The sequence below is a fragment of the Podarcis gaigeae genome (assembly GCF_964106915.1).
Source record: "Podarcis gaigeae genome assembly, chromosome: 7".
NCBI lineage: Eukaryota > Metazoa > Chordata > Lepidosauria > Squamata > Lacertidae > Podarcis > Podarcis gaigeae.
In genome coordinates, this window is record NC_139683.1 from 44,950,723 (window position 1) to 44,967,164 (window position 16,442).

At 41.1% G+C, this 16,442-nt stretch overlaps 1 protein-coding gene across 22 annotated transcripts in view; it reads left to right on the forward strand.

The window, feature by feature from the left end:
- ZNF521 (zinc finger protein 521) overlaps positions 1-15,306 on the forward strand; it is a 297,889-nt gene extending 282,583 nt beyond the window's left edge. For all 22 annotated transcript variants that reach the window (XM_083748212.1, XM_083748213.1, XM_083748201.1 and 19 more), the window contains one exon: positions 14,466-15,306. In XM_083748212.1, the coding sequence (XP_083604338.1) occupies positions 14,466-14,495 (30 nt within the window). In that variant the 3' untranslated portion in view covers positions 14,496-15,306. The remainder of the gene's footprint in view (positions 1-14,465) is intronic.
- Positions 15,307-16,442: the final 1,136 nt, after the last annotated feature.

The following is a 16,442-nucleotide window of genomic DNA, read 5'->3' on the forward strand; positions in this document are numbered from 1 at the left end:
GTACTATAACATTTCTTGATTTTCTTTTCATGTTTTATGATTTCTTTTTTTAAAAAAAAATGTTGTAAGCCACCCTGGGTAGTGCATTTGCCTCAGAAGGGTGAGGCATAAATGCCTAAATAAATAAAGCTACCCTGCCAGAGTGGTTCAGGATAAAAAGGCAAATGTAGACAAGCATACAAACATGGAACATAGGTATATGCCATTTCACATTTTAGCAAACGTATTGTGCATGCTGACATTTGAGAATGGCTGCTGTACATAATAAATATGCCGGACTCATGAAGTTACAAGCAAATGTTACAGCGGACAGCAAGCAGCACAAACATGTCTGCATTATGGGAAATGTTAGAATTCAGCTTCTCTTTGGTACATTCTGTATGGCAAATATGACTTGATAACTGAGCTACAGGTAGTTTTTCAAGAAGCGAAACAGAAATTGCAGCAGCAATAAGAGTTGGCACGTGATGGTATGACAGCAGAGATCTTGCTGACATGGAGGTTCTGTCGTGGAGATGTTTTTGAACTGTGGGAACTTCAAGCATAACACAACCCCGAATCCCATGTTTTCTTTCCATGCTGGCAAGAGCAGATTCTGGGCGAAGCTGCTCTCTCTCTCCTGCCTTTTAAGCTCAAGCCTTTGCTGTTGTGCTTTTGTTGTTTATATATTTTGAATGCCAAGGCAGTTTAGCAAAGTTATTAGTTTATACATTTTGCAAAGGTAAAGTAACCATAAGAGCTTTAAATTAGAGTAAGTGCCACTACACTATGACAGATTCCTTTGAGTACTGATTAGAAAGGAGGCCTCCTGTTGGCTGCCCCTTTATGCGTAGCAGCATTACTGTGTCTGCTTGTTTATAGCTTGCTTTTTCAAATGGTGTAAGCGTGCGGTAGGATGATGAATCGCCTTCTGATAGACAAGATTCTGCCTTTATTCTAGGATCAAGACAATGTTTCACTTTAAAGAGTTGCTTTAATTAGATGGAAGTGTTCCTGCCTCATCTAATGCAGTAGCTTTGATTGCATGTTACATAGGAACATGAGATATATAGTACAGTTGTTCCATCAGAGCTCCACAAGACAGATCTGGGGTGTTGTTTTTTTTGCAACATGTGGTGGGACAGGTGAAGGGACATATTGCCACACAGACATGGTGCAGCTAGCCTTATACAGAGTTCTTTTCACTTTGAGCCAAGGTTTTCCTTATTTAAAGGTAATTGCAGCAACATGGGATAGAAGAAAGAAACAGGGACAGACATTCAACATAAGTAGGTGGTAATCAGATGGGTTTTACACAGAATAGACCCATTGAAATTAAGGAGAAGGATTAAGTTACGTCCATTAATTTCAGGGGGTCTAAAAAGTAGTAGAAAACCATGCAATATTTCGATTTATAATGCAAACAACTAATGGCCACCTGTTCTCAGCATCTTAAGATGGAAGCGAGTGGAAGAGAGGAACACCTGCCCAAAGGACAAGAGAAGAGGTCACTAATGAATGCATGTGAAACAGGAAGTGCAGAGAAAGAGGTGGAGAAAGGGACTAATGAGTATAAACACTCATTAATGTGGGTGTATTTGTAGTCAGCTTTTGAAGCACTTTCATTTCAAGCACATCTCCTATTTCCACCATCTGTTTTCTTCCATCTTCCAGTTACTTTCCCCTTTAAGCAACTTTCTATTCTAGACAATGCACCTTTGCGTATGAGGGAAACTAATGCTATTTAATGAATTTATGGCAATATGCTCTGTAATCAGGCCTTGACTTACAGCACTATACTTTAATATTGTGGGGAGCAATTGTCCTGATCGTCCATAACTGATTAACTCCTGAACTATCATATCAGTCTGAGTCAGTGGATACTTTATGTAGGAAACTGCATTTCTGCACTATTTCCTTCTATGAAGCGATAACATTGTAATAGCAGAGTGCATTGTAAAGCTGGAAACACTATAGATTGTGAACTGCTCTGGTGTTGTAGCAATGAGAGTCTTGGACATTCTGAACATAAGCTTCCATACGCCAGAGATATCAATTATTTTTAGGAGACTGGAACAACTCTCAAGAGGAAGAAAGATGCTGACTGATAACTGTGGAGGGGATATGGAAATAGCGGTTTCCACAAAAAAATCAGAAAATTTCCGTGCACAATTTTCTATTACTTTTGCCCCTGGAGCAGTCAGCCACCGTTGAACAGAGTAGCTATAAAACTCCAGTACTCTGCTTTGGTAGCATTTTCCACTCACTTTGCACAAGTGTAAGTGATTACACCAGGGGCAAGGCAGCAGAGAATGAGGACACTACAAGTTTACAGCCAAGATCCACAATAAGGACATAAAATGTTATTGTCTTTTATAACATGTCACAGAAAACTCATTCCAATTTTTCTCTTCTGTGTTTGTGTTTTGGAAGTTTGTGGTTTTTTACAGTGCATCCTGAATTCTTGACCTTCAGGGAAAAAATGTAAATGTCTCATCATTTGTATTTATAAATAGATGGACCATTGTTTAGAACAGCTTTCTCCAACCTGGTGCCCTCCAAATATTTTAGACGACCACTCCCCTCATTCCTGACTATTGGCCAAATTGGTTGAGGCTGATTGGAGATATAGACTGGTTGGTCGCAGAGGAATGATGGGAGAAACCAGATGGGGAACCACCAAGGGAAGAAGGCTCAGACCCTAGGGAGTGATGGTGGGACAATGATGAGTGGCCACAGGGAGAAGATGGGGAAGAAGAGATGTCAGAAGCTGAAGAGGTAACAAGGCTTAGTGAGCTTGTAGAGTCTGTAGCAGAGAGCTGTCCAGAATCAGAGGCAGAAGTGGAAGCAGAAAGCTTGGATGAGAGCCACGAAGAGGCAGAAATGAGTCAGGCTGGTGAAGAGTCAAGGGTGTCTCTCCCTCTTGCTGTGACAAGCCCCACCCCCAATCTCACAGAAGAGACATGAAGTGGGAGAAGCAAAGGCAGGCACGGAGGCGCAGTCTCTGATTGCTTGGGGGAAACCCTGGAGAGGAGGAGACTTAGGCAGCTGTGAGGAGGTGGGAGCTTCAATCTCAGCAACTGCTTCATGGGGAGAAAGACCTACCGGAGATGAGTTGCTGTGCTTGTTAGGTCTGATACTCTGCCAAGTCTGTGCTAATCATGTTTTTGCTCATAAAGAGTTAACTCCAACTTGCACAGTATGGTTCACTCCTGGCTTGCTTCTGACAATATCTATCACTTGGGAATGTCAGAAGCCTGACCAGACAGATTTGCCTTCTGCAGCCTCATAATTATTTCCAACCAATTATTTCATAGTGTCTGTGACATTATGAAACCACTTTCTCTGCAGGAACACAATGAGAGGGTTCTCTCTTCCTTGCATTGTCTTGGCTCACTTGCTTCTACTGTTCAGAGATGGCAGAGATATCAGTACAGAGGGATTGATGGGAGGAAATGAAGGGCTGGGTAATTTGCAAGAAATCCAAGTGCTAATGGATGGTGGGTAGGTGGAATTTAACAGGAGGGTGTATGTAAGGCATAGTAAGATGAATGCAACAATCTAGCTGTCCTGTTGACTATAATTGAAAATTACAGAAGATATAACAGGAGACGCTAGCAATGGCTTAGTTAAGAGAATGTGCTGATCCTGTTAACTAGATGTTATCCTTTCTTTAAATGGAAAAAAATGGAAGTTTGGTGAATTGAATTCTTAGAAATTAACTATTTATTGCCAGATATAAGGCACAAAGCTTGTTAAGTAGATACAAATAACTTTATAGCTGGCTTAGTTTTAAAAACATCTGCGTGATTATCAATTTAAGCTGCCATTATTTGCCGCTAATTACTAAACAGAGCTGTTAAATATTTAGTAGTAATTTGTTTAATTGGCTTTGACCTATAAAGAAGTAGTATGCGCATACCATGGGTTGTGTTCCCCGAGTCAAAACTGAGCAAGCAGGGAATGCATATGCCGTAAAAGAGAAACACCTTACAGCTTGTCAGGTTCCTTTGCTTTTTCATTCTTTCCCTGCTGTAGATTGATTTGTCTTGAAGGTATCTACAATTAAGGCACGAAGAAGGAGCACAGTGCATGGATATAAAATGAGAGAGGTCATACTTAAGCTTGTTTACAGATGTTCTAGTTTAAAAAGCACCAGCATGATAAATTAAACATTACAAGGCAAAAAAAAAAATTAAAGCAGAGAAACAACTGGCACATGAACACATCTGTCCATAATGCACTGACTTAATCCCTGAATATTTGATTAGATGGTCTCGCCTATTGAAGCCTTCTGTCTCTTGTTGCTCTCCTGTACTGGAACTGCTGTGGCATAGAAATGTGGTGATATCCTCCTCGGGCTTCTGTTTTCTTTCCAAACTGGCCGGGCTTAACATAGGCACTTTGTGCCTAACAAAGCAACATGTGTGCAAGAAGTTTGAGCAAGAGAGCACTGTCTAGCTTGCCAGCTTGCAACTTCTTAATTTTACCAAGGCTGTGTTCTATCAAGGTTAGAAAGTGTCCTGTGCCCATCAGAGCCGTGACTCATTTTAGGATAAAACTTTCCATGTGGACCCAATTCAGACATCACAGTCCAACCATGTTGGACTTGTTGTCCGAACTGGACAAGCTGTATGATTTCCCACAAATCGTAAGCCTTGTTCAGGCATTAGTTTCCACTTGATTTGGGTTAGGTTCCCTAGAAAGAGACAACAGTGCTGTATATGTTAGCCATGCCCTGCTATCACACTCAGTGTTCCAGCACATGTAGATGGCCTATGCACATTTATCAGACTTTTCCATCGCGAGACCTTCCCCAGCTTGTGGACAGCCTGGGGCTGCATATTGTTCAGCATGGGTGAGTCACCCTCCCGCCTGCCTGTGCCTTGGTTGGGCAGAGCGGCATGTAAATTGCACCTCTTCCATACAGTCGAAGACTGAAGGGAGTGTGATTGTGATGGGGAAGAAGGCACACAGTGCCACCTCAATGAATAGGAGGTTCTTTGCTTCAGACTTCAACCTTCAACTTCTGAAGTGTGACAGACACAGCAGAGTGGAGACAGAGCTTAGCACAGCCATCTCCATGTAATGTGTAGCCTTTACACATGAGCACCATGCCCCAATAGGGCTAATGTGGCCAGTATAAGGTAAAAGTAAAGAGACCCCTGACCATTAGGTCCAGTCGCGGACGACTCTGGGGTTGCGGCGCTCATCTCGCTTTATTGGCCAAGGGAGCCGGCATACAGCTTCCGGGTTGTGTGGCCAGCATGACTAAGCCGCTTCTAGTGAACCAGAGCAGTGCATGGAAACGCTGTATACCTTCCTGCCGGAGCGGTACCTATTTATCTATTTGCACTTTGAGGTGCTTTCGAACTGCTAGGTGGGCAGGAGCAGGGACCGAGCAACGGGAGCTCACCCCGTCACGGGGATTCGAACCGTCGACCTTCTGATCTGCAAGTCCTAGGCTCTGTGAATAAATCCAAGGTTGGGCCTCTACAGTTAGCAGAATATTGAGACAGCTGAATGGACTTTGCTACTGCCAATGTGAGAACTTTCGAAAGTTCACCTATGTTTTAAAAACTATAGAAAATCCTGCTGTTATTGTTCTTTTAATCAGAAAGAGAGTTTCTAACCCAGCCTTTTCCTGCTGTGTTGATTTTACTGTTTGCAGGAAATTTTTAATGGAGGGAAGTGTTCAAAAATGATGTCTTCAACTCTAGTCTTGAAGCAATGCAGTCCACCTGACTGCCTCATTCAGCTGTATGAATAGATCGGGCTAGAGACCTAGGCATAAACGATTGTATATGCCAGAGCTCAAGTATAGCTCTGGTACTCTTGAGTGGCAAATTCTTTGCTTTCACAATGCTGCTGTTGTCCACTTACCCTCTCTTTGCTCCCTTGCTGGGAATTGGGAAGGCAGGTAGGCATGGCAACATCAGAGCAAAAAAGCTCCTACTCACTGCAGGAGCTCCTCCCTTACACAGAAGTATTAAAGGTAACAAAACTATGTTCAGTCCAAACCTACTTGCAGGTCTTTAAATATGTAATGGTGTTGATTTTTATCACAGTTGACACAGTCTTTTGCTAGTGACAGAGTCTAGCTTGGGATGAGTGAACCAAAAGCACTCCCTTCCTTCCAGTTACGAATACTGAGAAGAGATTAGTAAAGACCAATTAATTTTGAAGATTCCAGTTAATTATTCTCCAAAAAATAAATCTGAAAGATAGAGGAAGAAAAAGTTGGTTTCTGCCCTCATTTTCTTTCCGTTTCTCGCCTTGACTTTTGCTATGCTCTCTCACCTTTCTCTGTGATAGTGATATAGTGCTGTCCAGAGAGTGTTGTGTAGAACAGTGTTAAATGCCAAAAGAAAATTCAGCAGTTTCTTTTCAGGTTCATTGTAAACTAGGGGTGGGGGGAGAGAGAAATCTCTGTTCCAATCCAAAAACATAAAAGTGCAGAGTTTCTTTTACAGAGAAAAAACATACAAATAAATGGAAGGCATTGCCCACAGAATGCCAGAGCATTTCATGCTCTGGCATTAAACTGCTCTTCTTTATAAGGCTACGTTTCCACTAGATTCTTTAGCAATGTAGCTTGATGCCTTGACACACTGTAGTTCCATGACTGAAAACTTTGTCCTATATAGATTAAAGCTCTATACTGGCCCCTTTTACGTCGTAACATCTATCTCACAAATCTAAATATCTCACTGGCACTCCTTAGAACCAAGATCCTCTTCTCCAAATATTTGTTTAATTCTACCTATGCCCCACTGATCTTATGAGGAGCTCAGAGAGGCTTACTTAAGGTTCTCAGGTAATCTCATATCCAGGCACCTTGGAGGAGCAACCTCCAATTATATATCATATCACAAAACTGATTGACTTTTATTCAATCAGTTTTGTGATATGATATATAATGGCCATTCATAACCAAGATTCTTCCCCTCTCTCCGGTTTTGTAAAGTTGTCTTATGCTGCAGTCTTGAAGTTGGCATTCAGTTGACCGACAAGCTTTAGGGAGCAGCATATGTACTACTTGGCTGATGGAGTCGGAGGGTCATTGGTAGAATGGCACTTCTGCCAGGGACACAGTACGGTAATATGGTGTGGTGTGCTCACAGAAAGCTCCATGTGTGTAGATCCCCTGCCAGCAATGTGCCACCACTGGTGGGAGCTGAAATGAGGTGTTTCTGGGGTATTTGAGGTGAGGCCATGATTTCAAAGGATCCTAAGCCCCCAATACCACCCCAAGCAGGTCCCAAAAACTAGTGTCAGCTTTGTAGAGCTTTTTAGCCAAAGCGAACTTGTCTACCACTCTTCTCCATCTAGCTGATATTCACCATGGAAGGTGAGCATTTCCCATTTGCTTCTCTTCTGTTTTTATTTTATTTTTCACTTTTGCAGATCACCCTATAATATACATTCCCAGGGCAGCTAACAAAGTAAAAAAAAATTAAAAGCTACAACAATAAAATGGATTTATTCAATAAAATGTGATGAAGCGCTAAAACAACCTGAAGTTACAATCAAGAACAGGTCAGAGAATAAAACATCAGTACTAAAAATAGATTTAAGAGCTAACAGCAGGCATTAAAAGATTTAAAAGTCCTGGGGAAATAAAAATACATCTGCCTGGCACCAAAAATACATTAGAATAGACACCAGGTGAACCCTTCTGAGGAGTACTTCCTCAGGCAGGGTGCCGCCACTGAAGAGGCCCTTTCAACAGCTGCGGCGCTTTGCCCCTCACTTGATGGATCGCCCAACAGAAGGCATCAGCTGATGTTCTCAAGGTGTAGGTAGATGCATGTGAAAAGAAGCAGTCATAGAATATAACAATAACAACAACAACAACAACAACAACAACAACAACAATTTATTTGTACCCCGCCCATCTGGCTGGGTTTCCCCAGCCACTCTGGGTGGCTTCCAACAAAGATTAAAAATATATTAAAATGTCACACATTAAAAACTTCCCTAAACAGGAATCATAGAGTTGGAAGGGACCACAAAGGCCATCTGGTCCTGCAGTGGGGGACCAGATGCAATGCAGGAATCTTTAGCTCAATGTGGGGCTAGAATCCATGACCCTGAGATTAAGAGTGTCATGCTTTACCGACTGAGCCCTTCAGGTACATGGTTGCAAGCCATGAGGAGACTTGAAGGTCAAACACTTTGTATTGGGCCCGGAAAGCCAGATAAAAGCACGCACATAGCCAGATAAAAGCACTCACATAGCCAGTTCCACTTAGCATATTCTGAACCAACTGAGGTTTTTCAAAGGGAGCTGAACGTTACCAGGTCATGGATAACTGAATTCCTCTCTGACTGTGGTTTTTTTTTTACTCATTTGCCTTCACTATTGAGTTTTGCCCCTCTCCTTTAGTCATTTTTTGTTTAACCAACATGAAAATTGAAACCTTCCCCGCCCCCTTGCTTGGTGCATCTCCTTTTTTGTGTTCTTGAACATTTCTTTGTCCAGTTTTATCAATCCTGAAAGCTAAGATTGGAAGTTCTGGAAATCGTATTGAAATCAAAACACCTACTTGGCATTAGGGCTTGTAATTGGGGTATGCTGGGTTTGCCCATTTTTGCTTCATCTCCATCTCTCCCACCCCCGCCAAGTATCCTGCCATTTTCCGAGGCCAAACTGAAAGCTATCAGTAAGAGGTTAGGAAGAAGGGAGCAATAGATTGGGGGGGGGGGAGAGAGAAGCAGAAAACCTTGATTAGAAAGTATAATTTAATAGAATGTGTATTGAACCAAATGTATTGATTAATGTGGAGGATATAGTACTTATATTGATTCAAACTAGAGATTTAGTACTAAAAGCTGTAAGCCAAAAAGCTGTTGCAGATTGCTACAAAAGTCAGTTTAATGCTGTCCTTGAGAATGCCTTCACAAAGAAATTCTTCTAATGTTTGAGGAGTAGGTAGAATGCTGTATATGTCAGTTTGATCCCGGAGGGTTTTATTTTGTACTCTAATAGCTGTTACGAGCCTACATTATATCCAAGGAGTAATTTTCCTTAGGGTTGCCTGGCTCGCTTTGTGTCAATATTCTAGCATTTTAAGTCACGTACAGTATATGCTTCTGGGAACAGCGCAGGAGCCAGCCAGACTCATAATGGTCTGCATTCATTAATAAAGGCAGAAGCTTCTGTCCCTCCATTGCCCACTACAGGGATGCCTCCCTGGTCTTTTGGGACCTGTACAGACACATTTAAAGAAAGCTTTATTTTGAGTGGGCAGGAGATGAAATGCAGGACTTGGAGGCATTTCCTAAGTCAGCTATATGCCCGAGCACAGAGGTGACCTTAATGGGTCAGAGAAGAATGCAGGTCAAAAGACTTATTATCCAGCCTGTTGGAAACCAATTGCTTTTGGTCTGCGTGTGTGTGTGTGTGTGTTTTTAAAAAAGTGGTGCTTAAAGGTTAGTAATGTAGAAATCTGTTTTACAACCTGAAACTGTATTGGAATGCCATGGGCTTACAGAAAAGGGGGAGAAAGCAGGAACGGGGCTTAGTTTTTAAATGTAGATTTCTCATCAATTTTAAAATGTTAGTATACCATAATTAGTTAATCAGTGATGATTGATTACTGGTGTTCACTTTCTTGAATTAAGGAAAGAGAAAAACATGCTGCTGTGATTCTGAGACCATCTGTTGAACAATAATGTCCCCATTTAATCTTTCTATTTCTTTATTTGTAATCTGCTTTTCAGAAACAATTGCATTCATTTCATTCAGTTTCGAAATGTCTCATTTAAATTGAATGCAACAGCACTTCCCGTTTGGGATTCTAATGGGGTATTGGAATCAGGGGGAGTTTTTTTCATGGTAGAGTATTTTTTCTAGCGCTCTGTTTCTCTTTCTCAGATTGCTTTCTGTAAGAATTTAGTTCAGGTAAATACAACAAGGTGGAGAGGAGACTTCAAACAGTTGCGGGGGGGGGGGGGGACCCTGCTTTTTTCACTGTTCAGTGAAAGCTGTGGAACTCAGTGACAAAACACAAGACCGTTTCCCAAGTTCACTGAAATGGACACAGCCCAAGTGTTTAAAGCACCAAGCTGCCAATTGTGGATTTAACATGAGTTTCTAAAACCTAAAGGGTTGAATAGATGATCATATGAATGTTAAGTTCCACTGATATCACAGAGCAAGTGCCCTTGGAAACTTGGCATTTTAGAATCTTTGGCATGTGACATACTGACATCACATTGTTCCGTGGAATGCAAGGATCCTTAAACTCTCTGGCTTCATTTTTGTTGTTAGGATATAATTAAAAACAAAAACAAAACCCTAACTTTCTATTATTGTGTTTTTTTATCATTGCACCTCAATTTCTGCATACAGCATGCTTTTGCAAAGCAAGATTACTCTGTGTGTGTGTGTGTGTGTGTGTGTGTGTGTGTGTGTGTGACAAATGACAAAGCACAAAAGACATCAATTCTGATCCTGGAAAAGAAAATAAATTCTAATCCAGTTTTCTTGTTCAAACTGACAAAATCTACAAAAAAGGTGAAAGAGCTCCCAGTATCAAACTTTCTCAGCAATATACAACGCAGATATATAAATACTGAGGTAATAGGATTGAGATTTCAAAAATTTGCTGAATTTTATATCTTTATTTAGATGAGAATTTTTGCTTTGCCCTTTTAATGCACACGCATCACTCAGGGTGCCTTAGAGTGGCAACATGGGCAATAATAATAGAGTAGCAATATGGGAAGGAGAATGAACTCGGGGAAATTACTTAGTACTGCATGCTTTCCAGAAGATCAATTTTAAAAAGCATCTGCCTCAAATATACTGTATGTCCTGTAAAGGGCAAATTCCATTCTCAGAGTTACATAGAAGCTCTTAACTCTAATATTGGTTCTCCCTGTGCACTGAAAACTCCCATGTTCATGTCAACAGGAGCTCCATCTTTCGATTTCCCCACTTGTGTTAGCTCCTATTGTCATGGAAGTGGGAGTCCAGAGCACATGGAAAGAGGAGGATATCAGAGCTCAGATCTGCTGGGTGGATAATAGAGGAAAATTTTGTCCTAAATTTTTAAACACAACCTTCTTTATATAAAAAAACACCCTTAAACCAAAACCTCCAGCAGTTCATAACTGGGATTAATGGTTGCAATTTTCAGTCGCTTATACATGGTGTCTCCAGTAGACAACTTTTTTGTTTTTTTGTTTTGTTTATGGCAGAATATAATGTAGCTCTCTGTGGGATTCAAGAATTTTTCTCCTTCCCTTACCTCTTTCCTCCCATCTTTCACCTTTTTGTCTCATAAATGTTATATCTGCACTATACTCAAAAACAGCCTTTCTCCCTAGGCAGGTATTTCTTTCTAGTCCATTGATGCTCTAAAAAAATGCAAAGAGGTTGCACATCCTTGTAGTCTCAAGTATTTAGGGAGGCTGCTCAAGGTACATGTTTGTGTCTGTGCTTAATTAGCAATTTTTCTCGCTGTTGCTTCTCTCTGAGTTTCTGTCTCCATGTTCTCTTGAGAATCTTGTTGTGCAGCAGGCCATATTGGCTATGGAGCACCATAGCAGGGCTCAGCAGAGAGTAATCCCATGGTTTCTTTTATATCTTCCACATTAATGCCTCCATGCTCTTTTTTTTAAGGAAAAATTATTGTGATTTGGAACATCGGAAGGTGCCTTATACCAAGTCGGGCCATAAACCCATTTTGCTCTCTATTGTCTACACTGACTGGCAGCAGCCCCCCCCCCCCCCGGATTTCAGACAGGGGGTGTGCCCAGCCCGACTGGGAGGTGCCAGGGATTGAGCCTGGGACCTTGTGCATGCAAAGCAGATGATCGACCCCTATGCCACACCCCTTCCCCTTTTGAGTGCTGATCAGACAACCAGTCCAATGCCCTGCAATGCAGGAATCTCAACTAAAGCATCATGGCCATCCAACCTCTGCTTAAAAACCTCCAAGGAAGGAAAGTCCACTACCTCTCATGGTAGTATGTTCACTGTTGAACAGCTCTTAACCATCAGAAATTTCTTCCTGACGTTTATTGGGAATCTCCTTTCTTGTGGTCTACTAAGACCCCTAGATCCTTTTCACATACATTACTGTTAAGCCAGGTGCCCAACATATATTTGTGCAGCAGGTTCCTCTTGCCTAAGTGTCGCTATTGAAATTCATTTTGTTAGTTTGGGCCCCGATCTCCAAGCTGTTAAGGACATATTGAATACTGATTCCATCTTATGTGGCATTGGCAGCCACTCCCCGTTTGGTGCCACCTGCAAATTGCATGAGCAGCCCCTCAATTCCTGCATCCAAGTCATTTATAAAAGCACTGAACATTAAGGGGCCCTGGACAGAACCCTGTGGTTCTGTCACTTTGTTCCAGGATGACGAGGAAGCATTGCCCATAAGCCTTTGTTTCCAGACCCTTTATCACCTTGATCACCCTCCTCTGCACATGTTCCAGCTTGTTAATATACTTTGAAGGCTACATAAACCTACATTATGGTGAGACTCTTGCTGCTCAGTTTTGCCATCAATGCAATGCAACAAACAAAAGTCTGCCCCGTTGCTTGGGCAGTACATTCCCATCAGCTCATTCTATCCCATTCAGAGTGAGGGCAATGCAAGGAAGTTATTTACCAACATTAACATTGTCAAGTAGTGAAATCTAATGGGCCCCACGGTGCCATGACCTGTGATTCCCGATTGGCCAGGATCATACAGTGAAAAAGAAAAAAGGCCTAAATATACACTGAATCGGCAATATAATGGGTCTGAACAGGTAGGCGGGTGGTGGGGAAATAAGCCTAATGCAGGGGCAGGTTTCAGGTTTTTGTTCAATTTTGCATCCCTCAATAATCCAGTTTTACCTAGAACATGTTCAAGCATGAAAATTCATTCAGTACAGCATTATACATTTATGCTTCAGAGAAAATTCTACTAAAGTATTTCAGATACTGAACATGGTTATTCCTCACATTTCCTTTAAGAAGATTATAACTCGATTGTTTGAGTCATCTGGACCTACCTGCATCGTAGGGAGCACCGAACGATGTAAGATGTGAGCAGATTAATAGGATATCATCAGGCATATGGAAACACATACTCTGGTATTGTCTTGGTCACATGGATTTCAACACATTTCAGACATTACCGTAATGAGCACATTTCTGTCACACTAAATCAGGAAAAATAATCTCTTAGTTATATTCAGTTTAAAGACAGACGTTATTGGTCATAATAGCCACTATTTGCAAATCTTCTTATCTGTCATTGTTTTACAGCATTTTGATACATGTCGACTGATGTGGGAAATGCTATGCATGAAATCAAATGGTCTTGGGTTTGCTTTTGTGCTTTTTAACCTTTTAGATTGTTAGTCAGCAGGCAGAGCCCTTGTTGAGGTATTGTAGTGACTAGTACACTGTGCAACTCAGTCCTAAACATGGGTGAAATTCAGCCTTATGATACATTGGGTATATGCACATGGGGAATAAGATCCACTCTCACAGTAAAACTATCCCCCACACATGCTGCACACATATACCCTAAATCTATTCTGGGGGTCCCCCCAACCCTCTAGAGCAAGTTGTGGGAGCCAGCAGGGAGGAGTGGGTGAGAAATCCTATTGTGCAAGCAGACCACTTTCCACACACTGAAGGCCCACCTTCAATTCCCATACAGTTACTCCCATAAAGTTCAGTGGGATTTATTCCCTACTAAGTACCTGTAGGTTCTGTCTTCCTTCAGGATTCTTCTCAAACTTTCGTTTTGTCCTTAGACTCACTAGCCACGTACTACTGACCTCTTGAAAAGATACCTAGGGAGACATCCACACAAAGAACTATTATACTGAGATTTGTCCTAGGCTCAGCTGCAACATATCAGTGGCCTTCTGAAAAGATACTTACGTAGATATTAAGCATTCTCACAAAAGGAAGGGCCATGCCACATTCACTGGCAATCACCCCCAGATATTTGCATCTGTTGTTGTTTTCTACATTATAGGCCGAAACCAACATATTCACAAATGTCCATTTAGGCAAGTACTGTCTTGGACTTTTACCTAATGTACTTTGAAGTACATAAGATGAAAATTATAGAAATGATTCCAGTGTGCAATACAGTGGTACCTCGGGTTACATACGCTTCAGGTTACCGACTCTGCTAACCCAGAAATAGTACCTCAGGTTAAGAACTTTGCTTCAGGATGAGAACAGAAATCGTCCTCCGGAATAAGATCCACGTGTGATGTGGCAGCAGTGGGAGGCCCCATTAGCTAAAGTGGTGCTTCAGGTTAAGAACAGTTTCAGCTTAAGAATGGGCCTCCGGAACGAATTAAGTACTTAACCTGAGGTACCTATACAAAGCAACATCAAAGTGTCTATAATAGGCCACTTAACACAGTGACATGCATTGCAGCCATATGTTCTTTTTGTGGCCGTGCTTTGTTTCCTTGGCTGTACAATAACCACATATCTCCTTTTTTTCTTGCAGAATCATACAATGACCCAACATAGCAGTTAGTGCAAGGCCCAGTTCTTCAGGAACCGATTCTTTGCGGGACAAGAAAAAAAAGGGAACATGTTTAACTCTTTGCACGAGACTTTCATTGTTAATGTATATTATTCAGAAACATTGTATTGTACCATAAAACTTGTATTATCAAAACTGTTGGATGTTCATGTGTTTGAACCTTTGAGCACCGGAGAGACTTCTTGTATATAAAGTGTTGCACATGTATTATGTTGTCTGATACTAAAATGGTCTTATAAAGACAAGTGGACTTGGGCCCTATTCAAGCAGGATTAAAAGAAGAATAACGTATAAAGGGAAAAAAGGCTTAAGACAAATGTTATTTTCAAGGAAGAAACAGGAGAAAAAAACTAATACATTATAACCCTATTTGGCTTTCCTTTCATTCCAGCTTATGTCTACAATTTCTCTTTTGGTATACAAGCAAATGAATTCAAGAGTATTTTTATTGTTGAAGATACTTGCAAAAGTAAAAATAAATAAAAACGAACCGATTCTCTCCAAACTGACCCCCCAGCTGAATATGGCCTGTATATATATTTGTAAGCCTTGCGATATGACAGATAGCATTACCATATATGCAATAGTTGTTATGTAGATTGTCAAAGAAACTTTTTTTCCCCCTGGATACCATTTGAAGCTTTTGAGTGTTCAAGACTTTTCCTTAATGACGTCACATGGCCAAATTTTTGAATCAGTTGAACTAACCTGTATGTTACTGTTATTAATGTTTACTCTGCGGTCTGAACCTGGAGATTACTGGAATGGTTTTCCAAGAGGAAATAAATTCAGTTTACCATTACATTACAGCGTGGCTGTGCTTTTTGTCCCAGATACAAACAAACCTGCTCTCCTTTTGCAACTTAATTTTGACTCATAAATAAACAAATTATTTTCCCCTTCACATCACACAGGATCCCAGAAATCAGGCTCTTACTGCCTCTCAAGTTCTAGTTTAAATTTGTTATTGTTTAAGACGTATATTTCTTTAGAAAAATACCAGGATTGTCGTGGTAAGTGATCTGAATCCTTGCAAATGTCAATCTCCTAAACCAGGGGTGGAGAACCTGTGGCCCTCTAGATATTGTTGGGTGTTGGTGGCTTGGGCTGATGGCAGCCCAACATGGACAATGGTCATGGATGATGGGAGCTGTAGTCCAACAACATCGGCGTTACTCATGCCTGTCCTGAACTTTGTGACTGCCATTTCTCCAGTTTTTTTAAAAGTCTGGGTGTTTCTGTTTTACAGTGCAGTCCTAATGTGTTTACTCAGAAGAATTAAATTTCACTGAGGTCAGTGCATTTATTCCCCAGTGAGGATGGAAGAATCTGTCAGGTTTAGTTCTCTCAGTTGCTCATTCTCCAATCTTAAATTCAGTTTTCCGTATTTTGCAGAAATTAAAATAAAACCCCACTTTTTTAATCCTCATCAACACTTTAGGACTAAGTTTGCCTAAGAAACAGTTTTATAAACAGTACCTATTTTTTGCAAGCAATTTTTCCTATTATAATGCATTTTTGTGTAAGTTAAACTAAGACCATCATTTTCACGCATACTTTCCTCATACATTATATATATATATATATATATATATGCATTTTTGCAAACATTGGTTGGAGACCTGCAATGCAAAGTTCACATACTATTTTGGAAAGTGAGAGTTTGATAGATCTGGCTTTAACGGCATACTGAGTCGAATGTCTCCCCCATCCCTCCTGCCCACCCAGTATGCTTAGGATTGTAGCCTTTGCTTCCCCTTTCTCTCCTTTCAGTATTTTCACATTTCTATTCCAGCCTCAGACACTGTTGGAAGCTCGTGCGCTTAAATGATTATCTTATGAAGGGAGCGGTAGCCGGTTCTTCTCCCCCGCCCCTCAAACAGAGGTGGCAACCCTGTTAAATTCCAGCCACAGCATTGACATGGACTCCTCTACCCT